The sequence below is a fragment of the Scyliorhinus canicula genome, chromosome 3, assembly GCF_902713615.1.
Source record: "Scyliorhinus canicula chromosome 3, sScyCan1.1, whole genome shotgun sequence".
NCBI classification, from domain to species: Eukaryota; Metazoa; Chordata; class Chondrichthyes; order Carcharhiniformes; family Scyliorhinidae; genus Scyliorhinus; species Scyliorhinus canicula.
Window position 1 is genome coordinate 48,903,362 of NC_052148.1, and position 27,625 is coordinate 48,930,986.

Consider the following 27,625-nt stretch of genomic DNA (forward strand, 5'->3'; position numbering starts at 1 on the left):
GGGCGAATGTGCAAACTCCACATGGACAGTGCCGCAGAGCAGGGATCAAACCTGGGACCTCGGCACCGTGAGGCTGCAGGGCTAACCCACTGCGCCACCGTGCTGCCCCCCTTGATTTTGAATACCTATATCAGGTCATCCTCTTCTCCAAGTAAAACAGTCCCAACTTCTCTAATTTACCTATGAAGAAAAACTCCCAGATCAGGTGCATGCCATTCACCAGCTGCTGCTGCCAGAATCAGTCTTGATCCTGTGTAGTCATCCTGCCCTTGTAAGGAAATCTTCTGGCAGCTTTTCTGTGCTCTTTGTTCATCTGTCACTTAAAGTTTTTCAGGCACTGTTTGTTCTAGTGTGGTTTCAGTGAGCAGGAATGAAGGCAGTGGGCAACACTCTGTCCAGAGCAGGAATGTAAACCAATCTTTTACATACTTTTCTATTAAGAAAACAAGTTATTTTGTCTAGCATTTTCATGCACCTACCCTAGCTAAGAAGCGATATTTGCTACAGCACACATTGAAGGATGTGGTCTGAGATGCCTGTATTCTGAATATTTTGTGAGGCTGTATCTTGCCATTCTATATTGGCATTACTGAGATCTTGTTTGCTACCTATATATATTTTTTCCCTCTTGTAATGTTTTCCCATTTTTCCTGAAGATTTGTATTCCTGACATGGTTACTCTTCAGCAACCATACTTATTCATATATGTGTTGTTAGTGCTATTTATTAGTGAACCATTCGGTTGCTGAAACGACTATTCGGAAGCCATTCCTGTTCTGCCCTATTGCACGTTCCAGAAAGGAGCTGAATAGCAATCGACAATTAAGTTTCATCTTTTTCCTCTTGAACCCAGAGGATTTGCAACCAATTTTGAAACCTTAACGCAGCACACAGGCAAGGATTAGCAAACTCAGCAAAGCCTGGGGGTTCAACCATTCACTATACAGTATCATGGCTGATCTTCTAGCTTAATGCCATATTCCCGCTTTCTCCCCATGCCTCGCGATGCCATTAACATCTTTTTTTAAAAATCTCTTTCTTTAATACATTAAGTGACTTGGCCTTTACAGCTTTCTGGGGCAGACAATTCCACAGGTTAATTACCCTTTTAGGTAAAGAAATGTTTCCCCATCTCAGTCCTAAATGGCCTGAGACCGTGTCCCTGGTTCTATATTCCTAAACCAGGGAAATCATTCCCTGCATCTAGTCTGTCCAGCCCTATTTGAATTTTATACGTTTCAGTCAGATCTCTACATCCTACTAAATTCTAATGAATACAGACCCAATCAAAGCAATCTCTCATGGGACAGGGAGGTAGTGGTATTGTGACTGGATTAATGACAGAGTAATGCTCTGGGGACCCAGGTTCAAATCCTGCCACTGAAATTTGAATTCAATAAGAAAATTTGGAATTTAAACAAAAAGCCTAATAATGACCATGAAACCATTGTCGATTATCGTAAAAAAAAACATTTGGTTCACTGTCGTCCTTTAGGGAAGGAAATCTTCCATACTTGCCTGGTCTGGTCTACAGCGATGTGGTTGACTCTTAACTGCCCCCTCAAGGGCAATTGGGGTTGGGCAATAAATGCTGGAACAGCCTGTGATGCCCACATTCCATAAACAAATTCTTTTAGAAAAAGGACAGTCCCTCCAACCCTATTACTCTTTCTATCACAAGTATATCCTTTCTTGGGTAATGAGACCAAAACCTGATCTCACCAGGGCCCTGTATAGTCACAATAAAACATCTGTACTCTGAACTCAAATCCTCTTATAATGAAGGCCAAAATATAATTTTCCTTCCTAATTGTTTGCTGACTCTCCACATTCATTGACTGGTGTATAACGACTCCCAGATCCCTTTGTCCATCTGCACTTCCCACTATATCACCATTTAAATGATACTCTTCCTTTCTGTTTTTCCACACAAGTATTATAACTTCACATGTAGCCATGCTGTACTGCATCTGCATGTTGCTTGCCCACTCGCTCAACCTGTCTAAATCACCTTGAAGCCTCTTTGCATACTCCCTAGCAACTCCGCTGAGTCTTGTGTCATCAGCAAATTTGGAAATGTTATTCCCCATTCAGGTCAGGTACATTGTGAACAGATGGGGCCCAAGCACTGATCTCTGCGGTACCCCTCAAGTCACTGCCTGCTACTCTGAAAAAGACCCATTTATTTCTGTCTGTCAAACAATTCTCTGGTTTCTTTCTCTCTCTTCCACCGCCCCATTTCTCTCATTGCTCCCTATCCCACGTGCTTTAATCTTGCCCACTAATCGCTTGTGGGAAACTTCTCAAAACCTCCAGGTCCAAATACACCATTTCCATTGGTCCTCCCTTATAGTTACACCCTCAAAAAAAAACTCCAGTTGGGAAGGCACGGTGGTGCAGTGGTTAGCACTGCTGCCTTACGCCGCTGAGGACCCGGGTTCGATCCCGGCCCGGGTCACTGTCCGTGTGGAGTTTGCACATATGCCCCATGTTTGCGTGGATCTTGCTTCCTGAACCCGAAGATCTGCAGGCTAGATGGATTGGTCACACTAAATTGCCCCTTGATTGGGGAAAAAAAAGAATTGGATACTAAAACTAATTTAAAAATTAATTTTTAAACTCCAGTAGATCTGTTGAGTCTGATTTGCCTTTCATAACCCATGTTGGCTTCATCCGATCCTGTTATTGTTTTCCAAATGATCTGTTTTTGCATATTTTATAATAGCAGCTAGCATCTTTCCCACTACAGTTATCAGGCTAACTGGTCTAATTCTCCCATTTTTAAACAGTGGGGTTTCATTTGCCACTCCCACACCTGTAGGAACTGCTCTGGAGTTTATAGAATCTTGAATTATGGATGCGGTTTCAATTCACGTAAAATTTCTGACGGTCGTAAATATGTTGTGTAGCGTTAATTAATGCTCCTGGAAGTGGAATTTTTAGTTAACAAACTAGTTTGTTTAAAGCTCAATGTTAATATAACGTTTACTTGCATTTTTAATGATTTATCTCATTAAATTTTTGCTAAATGCTCTACTGTTGCATTATTGTAACAGTTTGGATATGCTCAATAGCCAGAGTTTTGATATGAAATGAAAATCGCTTATTGTCACGAGTAGGCTTCAAGTGAAGTTACTGTGAAAAGCCCCTAGTCGCCACATTCCGGCGCCTGTTCGGGGAGGCTGTTACGGGAATCGAACCGTGCTGCTGGCTTGCTTTGGTCTGCTTTCAAAGCCAGCGATTAGCCCTGTGAGCAATAGCCAGAAACCAGTACTAATTTGTCAAATTCTTTAAGTTTAGCTTTGATTTCTGATTTATTTCTATAGAATCTGAGAAACGCTGTCCAGAAAGATTCAGAAATAGCACACCATTTATTTGAAAATATTCCAGCTCATCTGCCCAAGAAAGCTACTCAAACCAGGTAGGCGAAGCTGACTTTGACCAAGAAATGTTTGAATATTGTTCTATTTTTAACAACCAGACCCTGCTTGCTTGGACATTTAAAACATCTTTTCAAATATAAATTGCTTCTTTGACTGTTCCCTTCTTAGGTTCCAAATAGCACCATTTAAATGTTTTTTCTTCTCACCGAGGTGAAATCAAGATTCAGCAAACTGTCTTCTGTTCTCATCTTCAGTGGTCTCAACTATGGAACACACTTTCCCTTGTCTTTCTCAGTTACTCTGCTGATTTTGAGACCAATCTAACCACAAATTCTTGGTTTGCATAATTTTTTTTCCTTCTCTTTTCCAACTTTTATTCGTGTGTTATGGGCAATGTTGACAAGTCTGCATTTGAGAAGATGGTGATGGTATTACTGCTATTTCTGTGGTGATATTACTGCCATCGGGCTGTTAGATGGGGAATTCCATGATTTTTAATTCGGTGATTACGGTATGTTTCCAAGTTTGGACAACCTGTAATTTGGAGGGATAGTATCACATGATATTGCTGAATTTGAGCATCCACAGCAGATGCTACCTCCCTGGCTCGACAATCAACACTCTAACAACTCGACAACAAGGACACCTACGTGAGACTGCTGTTCAAATAGCTGTGCGTTCAACACGATTATCGCAACAAGACTTGTAACCATACTCTGCAATCTTGGACTTGGTCCTTCGCTGTGCATTTGGATCCTTGACTTCCTCACCAATAGACTGCAATCTGACAGGATAGGCAACAGCACCTCCTCCACAATAGTCCTCAATACCGGGACCCTGCAAGGATGTGTGCCCAGCCCTCTACTGTACTACCTATAAACACACGACTGTGTGGCAAGATTTAACTCCCAAAGCAATCTAAAAGTTTGCAGACGATACGACTGTGGGCGGTCGTATCTCAAACAATGCCAAATCAGACTACAGAAGGGCCCCGGTCTGCATTAATGGCTTCGAAAGTTGAGATGGTCGATAGCTGTAGGTTCCTGGGTGTTGCCTTCACCAACGGTCTGCCCTGATCCACTCAAGTCGATGCAACAGTCAAGAAAGCCCAACAAAGTCTCTACTTTCTACGGAAGCTCGAAGAAATTCGGCATGTCTGCATCGATTCTCACAAACCCCTACAGATGTGCCATAGAGCATCCTATCCGCCTACATCACAGCGTGGTATGGCAACTGCTCGGCCCAAGATCGCAAGAAACTGCAGAGCGTGCTGAACTCCGCCCAACTCATCACACAAGCTTGCCACCCACACATTGATTCTGTATACACCTCTCGCTGCCTCAGGAAGGCACAGAGCATTATCAGAGACGCTTCCCACCCAGGCATTGCTGCCTTCCAGACCCTTCGATCAGGCAGAAGATACAGAAGTCTGAAGACCCGCACATCCAGACATAGGAACAGCTACTTCTCCACAGCTACTAGACTCCTCAACAACTCTCCCTCTGTCTGATCTGTTCCCTGCAAGAACAGTATTCACGGCGTCCTATGCTGCTCTTGCTCATGTGTTTGCTTTGTTTGGCCCCTTGTTCCGCACTGTAACCAATCACTATTTGTCAATGTACTCTGTCTGTCGATTATTCTTTTTTTTGCCTACTATGTACGTATTGTGTATGTTCCCATGGGTGCAGAAAAATACTTTTCACTGTACTTTGGTACATGTGACAATAAATCAAATCAAATTATGAGCTACGCAAAGGTACTCTGCTATGCCATTTAATTAACAAAAAATGTTAATGCATTTGCCTTGCAGTTTTGGTTTAAGATGCAGTACATATCAATATATTCAAAATGTTCCTTTTACAGTTAACTTTTTATGAAAAAATATGTTGATAATTTAAAAAATCTATGTAAACTTGTCATCTTTTAATTTTCCTTGACAGCAGTGCCTACACCTGATTGACTGCAGTGGTTCAAGAAGGCAGCCTCCCACTGCCACCTCAAGGGCATTTAGGGATGAGAAACTCGCCAGTAACACGCTCATCCAGTGACGCACTCATCCCATGAAAGAATATAAATTTCTTAATTCCTATGTTCACATTTGCAATGAAAATATTAGAAGTAATTCCGATATAAGGTTTCTAAATTGAAACTGAATTGCATCTCTGTTCTATGATCCCATTATTCTGTTCTATGATTCTCCTATATCTGAAGACTACATGTTTTGACTGTCCACATGCAATGTGGTGGGACTTGGACGAGCATTTTTTTAAAAACTTGTGAAGATACATTATGTGCACTGTTCTTTAATTAGTCCTAGTGCAGTCCTAAATAAGAAACAAAATACTGGAAATACACAGCAGGTCAGGCAGCATCTGAGAGAGGAATACAATGGGCTTCTGGTCAAATTGCTGTGTCAGAACTGGAAGAAGTTAGAAATTTAACTGCCTGTGTGCATGTCCAAAGCAAGGAAAAGGAAGGGATGGGTAGAAGAAAACAAGGGGGACTTGATAAATGATGAATGGACGGTAACGATGAATTGCAAGATAACCAGAGGTGTTAGAAAGCCATTGCGCTACACAAGGACCTTTTTGTTTTAATAAAGTTTTGTTTGTAAAAATAACCCAAGTCCTGTTTCTTATGCAATTGCTCCTAGAGTGAATCGATCTTTCCGAGCAATTGTAAACATTTTTAAAACATTGCGATTCTGGGCTAGTATCTAGACACTGGCACCTGATCAGGCGCCTGTAACAAAACAGAGTAATCTATCTGCAACTGCTAGCAGCCAATGCCAGCCTCCACGGCAGGATGCGCAATATTTGGGCTTGAGCTGACGAATAGCAGGCAACATTCAAGCCATGGATGTAATGATCTTGTCAAGCAAATAAAGCCCAGCCATTTCCTTTGATCTTCAATCATACCACGATGAGTGGCATGGTGCCGCAGTGGTTAGCATTGCTGCCTCACAGCGCTGAGGACCCCGGTTCCATCCCAGCCCAGGGTCACTGTCCCAATGGAGTTTGCACATTCTCCTCGTGTCTGCATGGGTTTCACACCCACAACACACGGGTGTGGAGCATATGTGGATTAGCCATGCCAAATTGTCCCTTAATTGAAAAAGAATTGGGTACTCTACATACTTTTAAAAATTCAGTCAGACCATCATAACCTAAGTATCCCAGCATCCTCACCTTAAATGATCGCCATTGACCAGAGGCCTATCTGGACCACCAATATCAGCACCATGGCTTCAAGATCAGGTCCAGTGATGAATATTCAATGGCTAACCACCTGATTATTCAAGCTGGAAGTGTAATTACCTAGGTACAGAGGTAACAATACTCCAGTTCACTTACATTAAGACCATGTAATTTCCTTGACTGGTGCCTTGTCTTTGACCTCCATATCCATTATCAGCACACTGTGGCTACATATGTATGATCTACAGAATAAACTGTAGCAACTCACCAAGTTTATTTTAAACAACATTCACTCTCCACCTATAATTGGGGTAGGAATGTTGTGGGAACACCAATATCTGTAAATTTCCCTTCAAAACACACCATTCTGACTCGTCAGGATGCTGGAATTCCCATCCAAAGTGATCCTCAACTAAGGAGGAGCAAAAAATGTTTTAGCAGCTGGTGTTGTCTGTTGTAATTTTAGCTTTTAACTGTGGCCTTGTGATCCTACTCTCTGGTTAACTAAAGAAGTTGAGGAAAGCGTCAAACTGAAGCAAAAAGCGGAAAACTGCAAAGATTAGGTCAGGTGATTGGTTAGAATTTAAAGAACAGCAGAGAATGGCTCAAAGGTTAATCAGGAGAAAGAAATTAAAAGAATTGGAGGAATCCAGCGATAAATACGAGAATAGATATGAAGAGTACAGGTATTTTAAAAGGGAATAAAGTAACTAAAGTGAGCATTGGTCCTCTACAGAATTAGAATGGGGAGTTAATAGCAGATAATAAGGAAATGGTGGATGAAATTAACAATTTTGCTTCTGTCTTTAATGAGGTTACAACGGGCGGCACAGTAGCACAGTGATTAGCACTGTTGCTTCACGACACCAGTGACCCGGGTTCAATTCCCGGCTTGAGTCACTGTCTGTGCAGAGTCTGCACGTTCTTACCATGCCTGCGTGGGTTTCCTCCGGGTCTCCGGTTTCCTCCCACAAGCTCCGAAAGACGTGCTGGTGAGGTGAATTGGACATTCTGAATTCTCACTGCGTACCCGAACAGGCGCCGTAATGGTGACTAGGGGATTTTCACAGTAACTTCATTGCAGTGTTATTATAAGCCTACTTGTGACACTAATAAATATTATTATTATTATTTTAAAAAACATTCCAGTAATAGCTGTATAAATCGGGAGGTGGAAGGGAGGGAAACATTTGGTGAAATTACAATCACTAGGGAGCAAACTGCTGGAGCTGCAGGCTGACACAATATTGTGCTGGAGCCCCTATTTTACAATTTATTAATTTAAGTGGATGATAGGCATAATGGCTAAATATGCAGGTGGCTCAAAGATAGGAAAGTATGTTGTGAAAAGGACGTGAAGTTGCAGATGGATAAAAATAGGTTGAGTGAATGGGCAAAAATTTGGCAGAGTACAATGTGGGGAAAATGAAACGTTCACATTTTTAACAGTATTACTCAAACGGAGAACAACTGCAGAATTCCGAGATGCAGAAGGATCCTTAGTTAAAGAAGGAGGTTTGCTAGATTGATATTGAAAAGACTGTCTTGTGACAGAATGTTTGACGGACTGGGCTTGCTTCCACTGGAGATTAGATGATTGAACTATACAAGAACAGTCTTGGTACGATGGGCATGGAAAGAGTGTTTCCTCTTGGTGAGTGAGTCCAGAATTGGGGGGGAGACTCTTCAAAATTAGATGTCACCCTTTTGGGACAGAGATGAAGATTAATCTTTTGAGGGTCATGAGAACTTCCTGCCTCAAAAGGTGGTGATGGTAAAGTCACTGAATATTTTTAAGACGGTGGTAGAGAGATTCTTGTTCGGCAAAGAAATTAAAGGTTATCAGAATAGGTGGAAATGTAGAATTTGAAGCGCAAACAGATGAGCCCTGATCTTAATGAATGGCGGAACAGGCCTGAGGGACCAAATGGCCTGCTTCTCCTATTTCATATGTTCATATGTTGTCTTCGAGTCAGAAAATATATAGGTTTAAATCCCACTCTTGAGTGCACTTCTAAGCTGCCACTTCAGTACTGCACTGTTAGAAATGCTGTCTTTTGGTTGAGATTTTAAATACAGGCCCTGTCCTCCATTTTAAGTGAACGTAGAAGATCCGTGGCAATATTTTAAGAAGAACTAGGGAGTCCTGCTGATGTCTTGGCCAAGTTAACATTTTGTCAGGGCAGCATGGCGGCACAGTGGGCTAGCCCTGCTACCTCATGGTGCCACGGTCCCAGGTTCGATCCCGGCTCTGGGTCACTGTCCGTGTGGAGTTTGCACATTCTCCCCGTGTCTGTGTGGGTTTCGCCCCCACATCCCAAAAGTTGTGCAGGCGAGGTGGATTGGCCATGCTAAATTGCTCCTTAATTGGGGAAAAAAATGAATTGGGTACACTAAATTTAAAACAAAAGTTAACATTTTGTCACTGCTTTCCATTTGATCTTGCTCTGATGCTTTCATAAATTACAACAGTGACTGTGCATAAAATCCGTGCCTGCGTGGGTTTCCTCCGGGTGCTCCGGTTTCCTCCCACAGTCCAAAGACGTGCAGATTAGGTGGATTGGCCATGATAAATTGTCATTCGTGACCAAAAAAGGTTAGGAGGGGTTAGTGGGTTACGGGGGTAGGGTGGAAGTGAGGGCTTAAGTGGGTCGGTACACTCGATGGGCCAAATGGCCTCCTTCTGCACTGTATGTTCTATGTTCCAATCCCTCCCTTTCTGAAAATTCAGGTTCCACCTTTCTGGCACTTTGATTGTATTGTAATGACTTTTTGAAGAAGAGTAACTGGGAGACTTTTAAATATGACCAGTAGGATGGTCTTGATCAATCTATGATATCCTGAACTATTTCATTAATAATGGCACCCGCATTCTATTAAGCATTTGCATTGGCCTCTAAACACCGTGCAAGTTTTCTGAATTGACCACTTGCGGAGGTCCGTACTTGCATGAATGCACTTTTCACACTGAAGAGTGAAAGGTGGTATGAAGTGTGCCTGAAGGAAACTGTCAGAAAAATTAGGTAGCATTTATGAATATAAATTTTTTTATGATCATAAAATGGTACTGTAATATGTTTCCCTTATTTCCTCTACCTGAAACTTGCTGCCTTCAGTAGTTTCCCTGTACTGCACGCTTCATTCCCTGTAGAGGATCTGCATTTTGGCCCCTGAGCATAACATCAAACTCTTTGCAGCTGAAATAAGTTTCTGTGGTAGAAGTCTTTTTCTTTGCACCGGCATTAGGCAACTAGCTTGTGTAAACTCATGTTCATCTGATTTGGCTAAGTCATTAAAAGTTACTCTCTTTTCTAACTGACACTTTCTATGATTTAGATTTTTTTTTTAATTGTAATTTAGTTACATAATTTTAAAGACATCAATTTAGCCTGTTTGCGGGAAGCCCTTGCAAATTGGTACTTTTGGTATAAACCTTGGCATCAATGTCTCTTCCAGTTCAATATGTAACTTAGCCCTGACAATTATTTTGTTGCATATTTTTCAGCACATCAGATTCAAAAGATGCAAGGGCCCAAGAGGGTCTTGCTAATCCTGAACCTGAAAAGATTTCTGCCAGGTACAAACACATTGTTCGTGAAATGGAGTACCTGTTAATGGAGGACTTTAACCTTGTCCCTGGGTAAGTTTCATGATGTTAATTGTCAGAAGAATGAGGGGGTATCCCCCATCATATTCAAACGGGTCTAGACAGGGTAGATGCAAGAAGGATGTTGGATTTAGCACTTGGCGAAGGGGATCAAAGGATATGTGGGGAAAGGTGGGTTCAGGCTTTTGAGTTGGATGATCAGCCCTGATGATAATGAATGGCAGCGCAGCAATGAAGGTCCTCCTGCACCTATTTTCAATGTTTCTATACATCATTGGTTTATTCTCCGTTCTTACATTTAAAAATTTAGAAAATAGTGGCAGGAGTTGGCATTCGGCCCATCGAGCCTGCGCTGCCATTCAATGTGATAATGGCTGATCCTCTACCTGAACGCCATATTTCCACTCTTTTTTTTCCTCTTCCTCTTTCCCCCTTGTTCACTGCACTCAAAGCTGAATTATGCAAATCTACAAAATTCAGGAAAGAGTACAGAAAATAATCAAAAGGACTAATGAAATGTTGCCCGTTATAATCTAGAGGACTAGACTACAAGGGGGTTGACGTCATGCTATAGAAAGGCCCTAATTAAACCACAGCTGGAGTACTGTAAGCAGTTCTGGGAGGCCTTGGCAGAGTAATGCAGGGACCCTGGTTCGAATCCCAGGCTAAATTTTAATTCAATTTAAAAACCTCCAATCAAAGTCTAATGATAATTGTCATAAAAACCCATCTTTTTCACAATGCTTCAGGGAAGCAAATGTGCTATCCTTACCTGGTCTGATCTATATGTGACTCTTAAATGCCCTCTGGCAGGCCACTCAGTTCATGAGTAATTGGGGATGGGCAACAAATACTGGCTCATTGAGACCCACATTCCATGAATGAATTTTTCAGAATGCTGGCATTCTATCCGCTGTATATCTCTAATTACTAAAATGGGAGGAATTATAAATAATTAAGAATATTACCACTTTTGCTCATAGAGAGGGTCTTGTGCTTACTCGGTCAGATGTAAAATTCTTCTCAGCTCCTCATCTCTACAAGGCTTATTAAAATAAACCAGTTGTATTTCCTGAAAATTAATCAAGTGCATTTTTTTCAGCAAGAGCAAATACTTTTATTAAAAAGGACAGAGAAAATTTACATTTCCAAGATTACATAAGGTTATTAGAAATAGGAGTGGGGGGCAGCACGGTGGCGCAGTGGTAGCACTGCAGTCTCACGGCGCCGAGGTCCCAGGTTCGATCCCGGCTCCGGGTCACTGTCCGTGTGGACTTTGCACATTCTCCCTGTATTTGCGTGGGTTTCGCCCCCACAACCCAAAGATGTGCAGGGTAGGTAGATTGGCCATGGTAAATTGCCCCTTAATTGCAAAAAATGAATTGGGTACTCTAAATTTATTTTTAAAAACGAAATAGGAGTGGGCTATTCCACTCTTCAAGCCTGCTCTGCCATTCAATAAGTTGGCTGATTGATTGCGGGCTCAACCCACTTTTGTAATAAAATGTAATAACCAAATGTTGGTGCATTCAAATAGCTAAACACTATAAAAATGCAGAGGAGTATGTTCCAAAAAACCATTGTTACATGAAAAAGATTGCAGAGGTTTGAAACGGGTTTGTGGTGCCATGTTATATGTCCACGGTGAGAGACTGAAGTAGAAACTCTGAGTTGAGTCCCCTTTGCTATCCTTGATACTACAGTACTTTTACATTTGACATATGACACAGAAGCTGACTATTTGGCCTAACCAGTCCATGTCAGTTTTAATGCCCATTTTTCCTCATCTAAATCTATCATTATAACTTTCTCTTTCCTTCTCTCAAATACTTGTCTAGCTTCTCTTTATACACATTATAATATGTGTTTCAACCACCCACTGTGGCAGTCAAGTTCCACATTGTCAACACACTTTGGGGAAATTTATTTTGGCTTCTAGTGATGCTCGTCCCCACAGGAGGAAACAATCTCTCTGTATCCATACTACCATACTATCAAAACCTTTCATATTTTTAAAGACTTTAATTAGGTCACCCTCTCAAACCCTTTTTTTCAAGAGAAAAGAGACCCAGAGTCTCAATTTTGCCTGATGTGTATATATGTTTTCTGCGAACATCCTTGTAAATCTTCTCTTCACCCTCCAATGCCTCTATATAATATGGCAACCGCAACTGCATGCAGTAGTCTATAACCAAGGTTTGATACTATCGAACATAACTACCACTCTAGTAATAGAGCCTAGTGCTTGTTTTGCTATTTTTCTACTAACTTGCAGCAATAAATTTTGGTGATTAATGTTGACATTGAATGTTAAAGATCACTCGAGCTAGAGTTCCTGTGACGGTGATGTGCTGTGCAGACGCACATCAGGTGGCTCTCCTCCGAACCAGGACAAAACAAAGTCACTTTTAGTTGAAATTTGTTAAAATTTCAAAGGAAAAAATCCCTCAACAGGAACAGGAGGGTAACCAAGAAAAGATGCCAGCAAACGGGAGCTCGAGGAGTCAGAGTCGGCAGAAGTGGCGGAAAGCGCCACAACCAGCAGGCGGATGAGTTGGCAGACCCACAAGGCGAAGGGGCCCCGGCCACCCAGGAGAGAGCGCGGCCAATGACCTGAGCATCAGCACCCCACCACCACAGCATGGAGACGGATGGAAGAACTTCTGACCGCCATGAAGGAGCCGATCAGAATAGAGATCTAAGTGTCGGTCAAGGTGGCAGAGGTAATGGTCACCATGCAGAAGGAAATCAATGGGCTGAGGAAAAAAGTGGCAACTTGGGAGAGGACGAACCTCGACCTAGAAAAGGCCTCGGCGGTCAAGAGCAAAAGAATCGTCGCCCTGGGGACGGAGGTGAAAAGGTCCGGGGGAGCGTAGAGGACCAAGAGAACAGTCCAGACGACAGAACATCAGGATTGTGGGCCAGCCGAAGGGCATTGAGGGCGAAGGACAGACTAAGTCACCCAAATGCTGGGCAACTTAGTCAGGAGAAACAGCGACCCCAAATGCCCAAAGCGCACGGGTCGCTCAGACCAAAACCTACGGCCAGGGAGCAGCCAAAGGCAGCATGGTAGCACAGTTAGCACCGTTGCTTCACAGCTCCAGGGACCCAGGTTCGATTCCTAGCTTGGGTCACTGTCTGTGCGGAGTCTGCATGTTCTCCCAGTGTCTGATTGGGTTTCCTCTGAGTGCTCCAGTTTCCTCCCACGAAGTCCCAAAAGACGTACTTGTTAGGTGAATTGGACATTGTGAATTTTCCCACTGTGTTACCCGAACAGGTGCTGAAATGTGGCGACTAGGGGCTTTTCACAGTAACTTCATTGCAGTGTTAATGTAAGCCTACTTGTGACACGATAAAAGATCATTATAATCTCTCAATGCTCCACCGATAGCAGGATGTTGTGAGGATCCTGTGGTGGGCAAGGCAGACAAAAGCAAGCACTTGGGAAGGACATAAAATCACAATTTACCAGGACATTGGGGCAGAGCTAGCAAAACGCAGGGCTGAGTTTAATCAGGTGAAATCGGTCCTGTCCAAGAACTGGGTATGTTTCGGTATGTTGTTCCCAACCAGACTCTGGGCATTACTTCAACTCCCCGTAGGAAGCGAATCAGAACCAACGGCCTGGACAAGGGACAAACACGGCAATGATGAGAGTTGTGCAGGGAAAGACTCTGAAGGAGCAAAAGACTCATTGGACAGTGAACATATTTGCACAGGACTGTGCTGCCTCGGTCGGATCAAGGGAAGACTGGGTCTTAGAAAGGAGTGGGGACTGGGGAAGGCAGGTAATAATCTTTAATGTCACAAGTAGGCTTACGTTAACAGTGCAATGAAGTTACTGAAAAGCCCCTGTGAGGGTTTAAATAGGGAGATCAAGCAGTCAGCGGACAAAGGGAAGGGGCTAGACCAGGCCAGGGAGGAGGGCAACTGACACTAGCAGAAATAGCTAGCAAGGGAAGACTGAAAGCAAGGGGCACTTCACGGCAGGGAGGGAGTGCCTGGTCAAGGCAGTGGGGCACAGGAACAGAGAAGGGAAAAGAGGGAGCCGGGGAAAGGGTGACTCAGAAGGGGCGTGGGGGGGGGGGAGAATTACTTCAACTATGTACATGACCCACTGACAGACTGATCAAACCCCAGATTGGGGAAAAGGACAGGCATGGCTGGGAGCTAGCAACATTCATGGGAGCGATGGACCCATGGCAGTTCCTGCACTCCAGTGAAAAGGAATTCTCATCCTTTTCGCCGGTCCAGAAGGCATTCTCGAGAGTACATGTCTTTGCCGTGGGGAAAGCAGTTCTTCCAGGAATAGTGAGAGTGGAATATTCCCCGATTGTTTACTCCGACCACGCTCCACATGAAATGGTTGTGAGGTTGGAGACGGGCCGCGTCCAACGCCCCACCTGGAGGCTGGACACGGATCTGCTGGCCAATAAATTCTGCCAAGAATTATAAACCATAGGGGTGTATGTTACAAATAACCGAATGGGGAAGTCTCTCCTTCCAAGTTCTGGGAGGCAATGAAGGCGGTGATTGGTGGGGGGGGGGGAAGAGAGATTTTAGCTCACAAAGTGCCAAGAGATCGGGAGGAGAGGTTGAACAGGCAACAACTGATCGACTCCATCCTGGAGGTCCACAGAAGCCCCGACCGTAGAGCTTCTGGCGGAGAGGGAAAAGCTGCAAATGGACTTTAACCTGCTATACACCAGGAAAGCAGTGGACCAACTCCACCAGACACGGGCACCTTTTACAAGCACAAGGAAAAGGCTGACTGCCTACTGGCTCACCAGCTGATAAAGCAGGCAGCCACGAGGGAGATAGCGCAGGTAAAGGATAGCAGAGGCAGACTGGTAATCGAACAAAGAGGTCAACCAAACGTTTGAGACCTTCTACCAAGGGCTGTACACCTCCGAATTCCCCAATGGGGATGTGGAGATTAAACGGTTCCTCCGGTAGACTGGACATACCAGTATGGGGGACGATAGACAGACAGGGGGAGCTGGCAGCACCAATACTGGGAGAGATCATGGAGAGTGTCAGCTCCATGCAGGCCCCCCCCCCCCCCCCCCCCCCCCCCCCCTCCCCGAGGCAGAATTGTTGAAGGAGCGGCAGAAGCTGCAGATGGAGCTTGGGCTGTTATCTACAGGGAAGGCTGTGGGGCAGTTGCGGAAGGCGAGAGGGGCGATATACAAGTATGGCAAGAAGGCCAGTAAGATGCTAACATATCGGCTCGGGAAATGGGAAGAGTGAAGGACAGAGGAGGAAACGTGATACTGGATCCAGCGGGGGTGAATGGGGTGTTTAAGGAGTTTTACAGTCAGCTATAGAATCAGAACCCCCAGCTGGGGTGGAGGGGATGAGGCAGTTCTTGGAAAGGTTGAAGTTTCCGACGGTGGAGGAAGTGTTGGTGGAGGGGCTGGAAGCCCTGGTCGGGATTGTAGAAATACTTCAGGGATTGGAAGCCATGCAGTCGGGCAAGGCCCTGGGACCGGATGGCTACCCAGTGGAATTTTACAAGAAGTTCTCTGGTATGCTGAGGGCATTTAATGAGGCAAGGGAGCGGGGTGTTCTCTCTATCCTCAATTTCATTGATCCTGAAGTGGGGGAAGGACCCAGAGCAATGTGGGTCATACAGACCAATCTCCATATTAAATGTGGATCCCAAAATCCTGGCCTCTAGGATAGAGGACTGTGTCCCGGGGGTGATGGGGGAAGACCAGACCGGGTTATTTAAGGCAGTTAAAGGCCAATGTTAGAAAGCTCCTGAATGTGATCATGATGCCCTCCGAGGGGAGGGAGGCGGAGGTGGTAGTGCTATGGACACTGAGAAGGCCTTCGACTGGGTGGAATGGAATTATTTGTGGGCGGTCCTAGGACGTTTTGGGTTTGGGCAGGACTTTGTTGACTGGGTTCGGTTGCTGTGCCAGGCACCGCTGGCAAGCTTGCAGACGAACCAGGTGAGCTTGGACTATTTTAGATTGCACCGTGGGACAAGGCAAGGATGTCCCCGCTGTTGTTTGTCTTGGCTAGAGAGCCATTGGCAATGGTGCTGAGAGCGTCAAAGGACTGGAAGGGGCTAGTTCGGGTCTGGGTGGGGTGGAACACAGGGTCTCGCTATATGCAGACGCCCTACTCCTATATTTTTACGACCCGTTAAGGGGAATGGGGCAGATTATGCGGATCTTGGGGGAATCATGGGGCTGGTTTAGCTCACTCAGCTAAATCGCTGGCTTTGAAAGCAGACCAAGCAGGCTAGCAGCACGGTTCGATTCCCGTACCAGCCTCCCCGGACAGGTGCCGGAATGTGGCGACTAGGGGCTTTTCACAGTAACTTCATTGAAGCCTACTCGTGACAATAAGCGATTTTCATTTCATTTTCATTTCAATTTGGCCGGTTCTCAGGGTACAAATTGAATATGAGTAAAAGTGAGGTGTGTGAGCCAAGCGAGGGGGCAGGAGAGGAGACTGGAGGAGTTGTTGTTTAAGGTGGTGGGAGGTAGTTTTCGTTACCTGGGTATTCGGGTAGCGAGGAGATGGGAGCAGCTACACAAATTAAATCTGGGCTGATTAGTGGAACAAATGGAGGAGGACTTACGGAGGTGGAATATGCTCCCATTGTCACTGGCGGGGAGGGTTCAGACCGTGAAGTTGACGGTTCTCCCAAGATTTTTGTTTGTTTTTCAGTGTCTTCCTATTTTTATTCCAAAGGCCTTTTTTAAGCGGGTGAACAGGGTGATTTCTGTGTTTGTGTGGGCGTGTAAAAGCTTGCGAGGAAAGGAAGTGTCGCTGGAGTGGAGCCGAAGGGAGGGAGGGCTGGCACTCCGAACTTTAGGAACTACTACTGGGTGGCGAATATAGCCATGATTCTCACCGGCCCAGTACTCCACAAGCCCACAAGTGGTAGTGGTGGCCCTGAGAGTCTGGGGGCAATGGCAGAAGCATATGAGAGTAGAGGGAGCATCGGTGTGGGCTCCAATCTGTGGCAATCACCAGTTTGTGTCGGGGATGATGGATGGGGGGTTTTGGCAGTGGCAGAGAGCAGGTATTGAGAGGCTGGGGGATCTGTTTATTGATGGGAGCTTTCCCGATCTAGAGGATCTGGAAGTAAAGTTTGAATTGCCGGGAAGGAATGGGTTCCGATATCTCCAGGTGAAGGACTTTGTGCGAAGGCAGGTTTCATCCTTTCCACTCCTTCCGCCACAGTGGATACAGGACAAGGTAGTTTCTAGAAATGGGGGTGGGGGAGGGGAAGGTGAAGGTATCAGAAATTTACAAAGAACTCATGGAGTGGGAGGAAACCCAAATAGGGGAGACAAAATGTAAATGGGAAGATGAGTTAGAAAAGGAGTTAGAGGCGGGTCTGTGGGAGGATGTCCTGAGTGGAGTCAATATGTCCTCATCATGTGCCAGGCTCAGCCTGATACAATTCAAGATGGTCCACCAGGCACAGATGACGGTGGCCTGGATGAGCAGGTTATTTGGGGTAGAAGACAGGTGTGGGCGATGTGCAGGAGGGCCTGCAAATCATATCCACATGTTTTGGGCATGCCCGAAGCTCAGGGGATTCTGACAGGGATTTGCAGATGTCGTGTCCAGGGTATTAAAGGTGAGGGTGGCACTGAGTCCAGAGGTGGTGATATTTGGAATGTTGGAAGACCTGGGAGCCCAGGGGGCGAGAGAGGCTGATGTTTTGGCCTTTGCCTCCTTGGTAGCCCGGAGGAGGATTTTATAAGCATGGATGGACTCGAACCCCCCGAAAGTAGGGGTATGGGTTAGTGACATGGCTGGGTTTCTCAGGCTTGAGAAATTCAAGTTCACCCTGAGAGGTTCATCATTAGGGTTCGTTTGGCGGTTGCAGCCGTTTATCGACTTCTTTGGAGAAAATTGTACCGTCTGCTGATTCGATACAGGAGGGGGTGGTTAGGGGGTGGTGGGGTAGGAGGTGGGAGTTGGGAGTTAGACCATGTCGGTCTAGCTTAGGAGAGAACTGTGTGAGATGGAGAGGTGTGTTACGTGTTGAACTATGTTTATATCTGTACTTGCGTCTTTTGTTATTATAAAACTATAAATGCCTTACTAAAATGTTTTTTTTTTTAAAAAGACAAGGACCTGACGGGATGTGGATCACATAGACCCATTTTACTGTTGAATGTAGACACGAAGATACTCTGAAAAGTCCTGGACACGAGACTGGAGAACTGCGTACCAGAGGTGGTCGCAGAGGACGAGGAGGCCTTTGTCAAATGTAGGCAGATAACTGCGAACATCAGGTGGCTGCTGAATGTAATAATGACTCCTTCCAGGGAGAGAACACCAGAGGTGATCATCTCCTTCGATGCAGAAAAGGCCTTCGATCAAATTGAATGGCAGTGCCTCATCGAGGTGCTGGAACGGTTTGGGCTAGGGACAGGATTCCTTCAGGGGTGGAACTCTTGTGCAGAGCCTCCAAGGCCAGCATTCGGACCAACACCACCAGCTCTGGATACTTCCAGCTACACAGAGGCACAAGGCAGGGATGCCCACCATCCCCCCTCATTTGCCGTGGCAATTGAACCATTAGTGATCACTCTTGCAAGTGTAAGGGTTACAAAGAGGGGGCAGAGAGCACAGAGTGTCGTTCTATGCGAATAACATCCTCTACGTCTCGGACCCACAGGATAGCCTGAAAGCACTTCCAGTTGGGGCTATGCCTGGATAGGTCGCACGTTCGGCAGCTCCCGCCGAAAACAGACTTTTGGGCCCTTTTAAGGAGCCCCAGCGACACTTGGTTGACGATTCCCGGTGTGGGAAGACGGCAGTACGGTCCCCCCCAGCACTGTATGGTGTGGACTAGGAGCGGTGCGGTCAAAAAAGGGGCATTAGAGAAGAGAGGAGAACGGGTGCGAAAAAGCAAGATGGCGGAGATCAGGCAGCGTGGTCGTGGGTGCAGCAAGAGTTCCTACGAAGCTGCTTTGCGGAATTGAAGGCAGAGATGTTGGCCCCTATGAAGGCGTCGATAGAAAGGCTGGTAGAGAACCAGAGGATGCAGGGGACAGTGATTAAAGAGGTGCAGCAGAAGGCCTCTGATAACGAGGACGAGATCTTGGGCCTGGCAGTGCAGGTGGAGGCGCACGAGGAGCTCCATTTGAAAAGTGGCAGGAGAAATTCGAGGATCTGGAAAACATGTCGCGAAGGAAGAATTTGTGGATTCTGGGTCTCCCTGAAAGTGCAGAGGGCTCGGATGCAGGGGCGAATGTAGCCACGATGCTGAGCACGCTGATGGACGCGGGAGCCTTCCTTGAGGCCCTTGTAGCTGGATGTGACGCACAGAGTCCTGGTGAGGAGACCAAGGGCAAATGAGCTGCTGAGAGCTGTGGTGGTGAGGTTTCATCGCTATACCGACAGGGAGTGCATCTTGAGACAGGCAAAGGAGTGGAGCAGCAGGTGGGAGAATGCTGGAATTCACATTTACCAGGACTGGCGCACAGAGCTGGCCAAGAAGAGGGCAGGATTCAATCGGGCCAAGGCGTTTCTCCACGGAAAGAGGGTGAAGTTTGGGCTGTTGCAGCACGTGCGACTGTGGGTCACATATCGGGACCGTCACACTATTTTGGTATGCCGGTCGAGGCGTGGACCTTTATCAAAAATGAGAAGCTTGGACTCAAATTATTGGTCTGTAGCTTGCTTTGGGGGATGTTGTGGAGTGGGAGAGGGTGATACTTGTGTTTCGTTTTGTTTTCTGTGTGGGCGCTGGTCTGGATGGGGTTGTTCCCTGCGTTCAGTGGGGGGAGAAGGGGCTGGGAACTCTGGGGATGGGGTGAGGTTGCAGGAGAATGGAGCTGCGCTATAGAGGGTGGGGTCAGCCTGGACTGGGAGCGCAGGTTTTCTTTTCCTGTGGAAAGAGGGGGCGGGGCCGGACGCGGGGAGGCGGTATTGGATTGGAGTCCACTTTGGTCTGCTTGGGGGGGGGGCACGACAACTTGGGTTTTCTGAGGGAATTCTGCGAGGATTGGTGGCAGAGGCGGGAGCGGCTGGCGTCAGCAGGAGTCAGCTGACTTACGGGAGTGCAATGGGGAGAGGAGGGGAGGGTGGGGGGGTTACTGGGTTGCTGCTGTATTGACCGAGGGGGAGCTGGAGATAATAGGTAGAGTCGGGGCGGGGAGCCTCCGCCTGGGGGGGGCTGGAAGGAGTGGGAGGCGTGTGCACGTGGCTGGCCCGAAAAAGGAGATGGCGGGGGGTGGTGGTGGTGGTGGTGGTGGAGTCCCCCAATCCAGCTAATCAAATGGAATGTGAGAGGCCTAAATGGGACGGTCAAGAAGGCCCAGGTATTTGCGCACTTAAGGGGACTAAAGGCTGACGTCACAATGCTACAGGAGATGCACCTGAAAGTTGCGGATCAGACCAGGCTGAGGAAGGGCTGGGTAGGGCAGGTCTTTCACTCCGGGTTGGAGGCGAAGAACAGGGGGGTAGCAATTTTGGTGAGCAAGCGGGTAACTTTCGAGGCGGTGGGCATTGTGGCGGATTAAGGGGGCCGGTATGTGATGGTGAGTGGTAGGCTGCAGGGGGCCCGGGTGGTGCTGGTGAATGTATATGCCCCAAATTGGGACGATGCAGGGTTCATGAAGCGGATGCTATCGGATCCTGGATTTGGAGGTGGGGAACCTACTTATAGGGGGGGGATGTCAACACGGTACTGGACCCGGCAATGGATCAGTCTAGGTCGGGTAAGAGGCCAGTTGCAGCCAAGGTCCTGAGGGGGTTTATGGATCAGATGGGGGGAGTGGATCCGTGGAGGTTTGCTAGGCCAAGGGCGAGGGAGTTCTCCTTTTTCCCACGTGCGCAAGAGCTATTCACGGATAGACTTTTTCGTGGTGAGCACTGCACTGATCCCGAGAGTAGAGGGGACGGAGTACTCGGCCATCGCGATTTCGGATCACACCCTGCACTGGGTGGAGCTGGAGTTGGGAGAAGAGAGGGGCCAGCGCCCGTTGTGGCGCTTGGACGTGGGATTATTGGCGGATGAGGAGGTCTGTGGGCGGATCAAGGGGTGTATACAGAGGTATATGGAGGCCAATGACAATAGGGAGGTCTCGGTGAGTGTGGTCTGGGAGGCGCTGAAGGCGGTGGTTAGAGGGGAACTGATCTCCATCAGGGCTCAGAGAGGAGAGGGATAGATTGGTAGGAGAGATACTTAGGATGGATAGGAGATATGCGGAATCCCCTGAGGAGGGGCTGTTGAAGTAGAGCCGGAGCCTCCAAACTGAGTTTGACTTGTTGACGACGGGGAAAGCTGAGGCCCAGTGGAGGAAGGTACAAGGAGCTGTGTTTGAATGTGGGGAGAAGGTGAATTGGATGCTGGCGGATCAGCTGCGAAAGAAGGAGGCGGCTAGGGAAATTGGGGGAATCAGGGACAAGGGAGGGAATACGGTGCGGAGTCCAGTCAGAATAAATGAGGTCTTTAGGGACTTTTATGAGAACTTGTACAAATCAGAGCCCCCGGGGAGGGGGGAGGGGATGCAGGGGTTCCTGGACCGTGAGGTTTCCGAGGGTGGAGGAGGAGCAGGTAGAGGGCTTGGGGGCTCTGATTGGGATGGAGGAGCTGGTTGGGGAGTATGCAGACGGGTAAGGCCCCGGGACCGGATGGGTTCCTGATCGAATGTTATAGGAAGTTTCTGGAACTGTTGGCTCATTGCTGTTGAGAACTTTTAATAAGACAAGAGAAAAAGGTAGTCCCCCCCCCCCCGGACTATGTCGAGAGTTCTGATCTCGCTTATTCTCAAGTGGGACAAAGACCCGCTGCAGTGTGGCTCGTATAGGCCAATTTCACTCCTTAATGTGGATGCCAAGTTATTGGCGAAGGTCCTGGCCACTAGGATTGAGGATTATGTCCCGGGAGTGATACATGAGGATCAGACGGGATTTGTGAAGGGCAGGCAGTTGAATGCAAATGTACGGAGGTTTCTGAATGTGATTATGATGCCCTCGACCGATTGGGGGGGGGCTATGGACGCGGAGAAGGCCTTTGACCGGGTGGAGTGGGAGTACCTGTGGGAGGTGCTGGGTAGGTTTGGGTTTGGGGAGGGGTTCATGGGGTGAGTTAAATTGTTATACCAGGCCCCGGTGGCGATTGTATCAACGAACCGGTTGAGGTCAGAGTACTTCAGACTGTATTGTGGAACGAGGCAGGGGTGCCCTCTGTCCACCCTGCTGTTTGCTTTGTCGATTGAGCCATTGGCCGTGGCGCTGAGGGAATCTAGAAGCTGCCGAATCTGTGTAGCTATTACTGGGCAGCAAACGTGTCGATGACTCGGAAGTGGATGATTGAAGGAGAGGGGGCGGCATGGAAAAGACTATAGGAGGCGTCTTGTATAGGTACTTGTCTGGGGGCACTGGTGACTGCATCGTTGACACGTCTGCTGACGCGATATACCACGAGCGCGGTGGTGACGACGACGCTGAAGATTTGGGGGCAATGAAGGTGGCACGGGGGCGAGGCGGGGGCCTCCGTCTGGTCCCCGATACGGAATAGCCATAGGTTTGCCCCGGGCAAGATAGATGGTGGGTACCGAAGCTGGCACCGGGCGGGAATTTGAAGGCTGGGGGATCTATTCATTGATGGGACTTTTGCCAGCTTAAAGGCACTGGAGGAGAAATTTGGGTTACCCCCGGGAAATGCCTTCAGGTACATGCAGGTTTGGGCGTTTGTTAGGAAGCAAGTAGGAGAATTTCCATTGCTGCCTGCCCGAAGGATACAGGACAGGGTGATTTCGGGTGTGTGGGTCGGAGAGGGTAAGATTTCGGAGATATACCAGGAGCTGCAGGAGGCAGAGGTAGCCTCGGTGGAGGAGTTGACGAGAAATGGCAGGAGGAGCTGGATGAAGGCCTGTGGGCTGACGCCTGGGCAGGGTCAATTCCTATGACGGGCGAGAATGAGTACGTTTTTTGGGGTGGAGGGCAGATGTGTGAGGTGCTCGGGGAGCCCAGCAAACCACCCCCATATGTTCTGGGCGTGCCCGGCGCTTGCGAAGTTTTGGAAGGGCTTTGCAAAGGTCATTTCCAAGGTCCTGGATACTCGCGTAAAACCGAGTTGGGGGGAATAGTGATATTTGGAGTATCGGAGGATCCGGGAGTGCAGGAGCCGAAAGAGGCCGGAGTTCTGGCCTTTGCCTCCTTGGTAGCCCGGCGAGGGCTCTCGTTATTGTGGAGGGACGCAAAGCCCCCAAGTGTGGAGGCTTGGATCAATGACACGGCGGGGTTTCTTAGGTTGGAGAAGATGAAGTTTGCCTTACGAGGGTCCTTGCAGGGGTTCTCCGGGCGGTGGCAACCGCTCCTTGACTTTCTCGCGAACGTTAGGTGGAGGTCAACAGCAGTAACAACCCGGGGGTGGGCTGATTTCTTTTCCTTTTTGTTTTTGAAAGGGGCACTTGCCCTATTTTGTTTTGGGTTGGTGTTAATTTGCTAAACTGTTTATCATTTAGCGGGTTAAGTTTTGTTCGGTTGGCATGTTGCCTGTTTCTCTTTGTATTACTTTCCTTTTTGGAGTGTTCTGTAAAACTTTTTGAAAAATTTTGAATAAACACATTTTTAAAAAAAAGATAGCCTGAAAGCAATCATGCAACCTTTGAGCATTCAGAGCCTTCTCAGGCTACAAACGCAACTTGGGCAACAGCGAGGCTTTCCCAATGAACCCGAATGGGGAAGGGACAGAGCTGGAGGGACTACCATTAAAACTAACCCAAAACAAACAAAGTAGACAAAATGATTATGCCGTTTGTGTGGGAGCAGTAAAAACCAGAAGATCCCTAAGCAAAGGAGGAAAAACATGGGTGTCTGGCCTTGCCAAATCTAAAGTACTACTACTGGGCGACCACAGCCGAGAGAATGAGGGGATGGATACGAGAGCCAAACACTGAATGGGTGAGGCTGAAGGAGTCCTGCATGGGAACGACCCTCTGAGCACTTGCCACGGCAGTGCTCCCACAGCAGCCCCCCCCCCCCCCCCCCCCCCCATATCAAGGCACACATCCAGCCCAATTGTGGTAGCCACATTGAAAAGATGGAACCAAATGAGGCAACTTTTCGGTTTAACCCTCCATGGTCCCCATCTGCGGAAACCACAATTTCCTGCTGGCCACGCTCAATGCCACCTTTAAAAATGGAGACGGGACTGGGAGACCCTAGCGGTTAGGGGCCTCTACATGGAGGACAGACTCGCGATCTTGGACGAGCTGACGGACCTACCAATGGGACAGGAGCTCGGGCACCTCCAAATTAAACACTTTCTCCGCAAGGAGATTGCAAAGTACCCCAGGACATCGAGAGACACTCTCCAAGAGGAGCTAATCAACACACACAATAAGGAAGGGGGAACTGTGGAAACATATGTGGACAGTTGCTAGACAGGGCAAGACTACCCCTGTACGAAACTAGATGGAAATGGGGAGACGAATTGGGGACTAACGTGGGTTGGGGTCTCCTGGAGTGAAGCACTGAACAGGGCCAACTCCATCTCCTGCGCTAAGCTTAGCCTCATGCATTTTAAAGTGGTGTACAGAGCCCACCTAACTAGAACCCGAATAAGCAGGTTTTTCCCGGAGGTGGAGGACAAATGTGAACGGTGCCAGGGAGGCCCAGCCAACCATGCCCACATGTTTTGGGCCTGCCCCAGACTTGTTGGGTTCTCGACAGCCGACTTCGAAGCGATGTCCAACGTTGTGAGGGTGGAGACGTTCCTGAGAGTGACAGCCTTCGGGGTATCGGACCAGCCAGATCGTCATATGGAGAAGAGGGCCAAAGCCTTGGCTTTTGCATCGCTAATTGTATGCAGGGGCATCCTGCTTGGCTGGCGATCAGCAGGACTACCCACAGCTGCAGACTGGCTGGCAGACCTGGTGGAATTTCTCAAACACACTTGAGCTGCTACTTTGTAAATATTATGTGCTTTATATGTTAAACTGTTATACTGTTAAAGTTGGAAAATGGCAATAAAAATATTTTTTTTATATCTCACAAGCTTCATGGTCCTTTATTCAATCATCTAAGAGGATGGGGAACTGGAAATTGTAATGATTTCAAAGGCAAATTAGATGGTCACTTGTAGAGTTCTGAAGATCGAGTGGAGGAATGAATCGCAACGGATGGTTCTACAGACCACCAGCATGAACTGAATGGATCAAATGGTTTCCTCTGCCACTATGACTATATTTCTCTACACATTACATTGCAATGCCATTGTGACATTTTCATATCCTAAATCATGACCTATTATCAAATTAACAAATACCCGGGAGCCGGGGTGGAGCACTGGGGGGCTCGTTTAGGTGGATTGCCGATTAAGGGGAACCATGGGTTCGAGCAGGGGAGAATGGAAGCGAGGTATCGGGGATGGGATGAAAGAGCGATCAAGGAAATGAAGGACTTAACCCTAGAGTGACGAGCTTGGAGGATCTGGGATGAGTATCGATTGGGGCGAGGAGAAGGGTTCAGGTATATGCAGGCGCTTTGCAAGGAAGATTTTCCCGACCTTCCCGATAGTGGGGGCCTCCTCATTGTTGGAGGCGTTGCTGTCGGCAGGGGAGGGGTGTTGGAGTGGGGGTTGTCTTGGTGACTTTTGGGAGGATTTTTGAGGATTTTTTCATAGTGTGTCCATGGAGGGAATTAAGGCAAAGTGGGAGGAAGAATTGGGGGTGGAACTGGAAGAGGGTCTGTGGTGTTTTTTTTTTTAAATCGTTCATGGGGATGTGGGCATCGTTGGATGGGCCAGCATTTATTGCCCATCCCTAATTGCCGTTGAGGGGGCAGTTAAGAATCAACCACATTGCTGTGGGTCTGGAGTCACATGTAGGCCAGACCAGGCAACGATGGCAGATTTCCTTCCCTAATGGACATTAGTGAACTACATGGGTTTTTACAACAATCAACAATGGTTTCATGGTCATCATTAGACTTTTGATTCCAAATTTTTATTAAATTCATATTTCAGCATCTGCCGTGGCGGGATTCGAACCTGGGCCCCCAGACCATTACCTTGGGTTTCTGGTTTACTAGTCCAGTGTCAATACCACTTTTCCACCGAGGTGCTGCGGAGGGTGAATGCCTCTACTTTGTGTGTGAGGTTGGGGCTGATACAGCTGAAGGTGGTGTACAAAGTCAAGGATGAGCTGAGTGTTGGAGAGGGGTGGAGGATGACTGTGGGAGAACCCCCACGAAGGTCCTCTGTTTAGGTCCTGCCAAAGCTGGAGAGGTTCTGGAAGATGGTGTTTAGTACAATCTCGGGCGTCTTGCATGTGGATGTGGAGTCAGGTTCCCTGGGAGCTATGTTCGGGGTGTCTGATCAACCTGAGCTGCAGGCGGGAGCAGGGATGGAGGTCTTGGCTTTCACCTCGCTGATCGCTCATAGGCGGGTCTTGTTGGGATGGAGGTCAGCTTCTCCATCCTGTGCTTCGGCTTGGAGGGGAGACCTGCTAGAGCTTTTGACCGTGGAGAAGGTGAGGTTTGAGCTGAGGGGGATGAAGGAAGGGTTCTACAACTGTTGAGGTTTGTTCACCATGCACTTTCGGGAGTTGGTTACCATCGACTGTTGGGGGTTTTCAGGGGGGTTTTGTTTGTTTAGGGTTTTTTTTTATTCTGACAATTTGTTGAACAAAGATACTTTTTGTTAAAAAAAAAAGGATTCAGAGCAACATGTCTTGTATGTTTCTGCTTTTTCTCCCACGACTCCACAAAAATGTATCTCAATTTTCCATCGAGAAATCTTGGATAGAAATTACTATTAGCTGATAGTGATCAGCTAACCAGTTTTGAACATGCATATGTTTTTTCACTTCAACTCTATTGTTTGACTTTGACTCCATTTTCTTTGGTATTCTAGGTACATGAAAGGTCGCATGACCTATGATCAGGTCAATGCTGTGATTAAGGAAATTAACGCAACTGTGAAAGCTAAGTACAAGATTCTAAATCAGCCAATGAAATCCATGTCAAACACGACTCGGAACCAGTATCATGCCTTTAAAGAACAAGAAACTAAGGAAACCAAAGGTACAAATAGGATAATGTGTAGAGATGAAAAGTGTGAGGTTATGCACTTTGGTAGGACGAATAGAGTCATAGATTATTTTCCAAATGGGTAAAGGCTCTGGAAATCAGAAGCACAAAGGGACTTAGGAGCCCTAGTTCAGGATTCCCTTGGGTTCAATTGGCAGTTAGGAAGGCAAATGCAATGTTAGCATTCATGTCACGAGGGCTAGAATACAAGAGCAGGGATGTACTGCTGAGGCTGTATAAGGCTCTGGTCAGACCTCCATTTGTAATATTGTTAGCAGTTTTGGGCCCCGTATCGGAGGAAGGATATCATTAGATAGGGTCCAGATAGGGTCCAGGGAACGTTCTCAAGAATAGAACATAGAACGATACAGCGCAGTACAGGCCCTTCGGCCCACGATGTTGCACCGACATGG

At 47.2% G+C, this 27,625-nt stretch overlaps 1 protein-coding gene across 1 annotated transcript in view; it reads left to right on the forward strand.

Moving 5' to 3' along the window:
* Positions 1–27,625, forward strand: part of ska1 (spindle and kinetochore associated complex subunit 1) — a 58,904-nt gene that overhangs the window by 19,351 nt on the left and 11,928 nt on the right. The window contains exons 4-6 of the mRNA XM_038790512.1: positions 3,327–3,421; positions 10,086–10,220; positions 27,037–27,206. Coding sequence (XP_038646440.1) covers positions 3,327–3,421; positions 10,086–10,220; positions 27,037–27,206 — 400 coding nt within the window. The remainder of the gene's footprint in view (positions 1–3,326; positions 3,422–10,085; positions 10,221–27,036; positions 27,207–27,625) is intronic.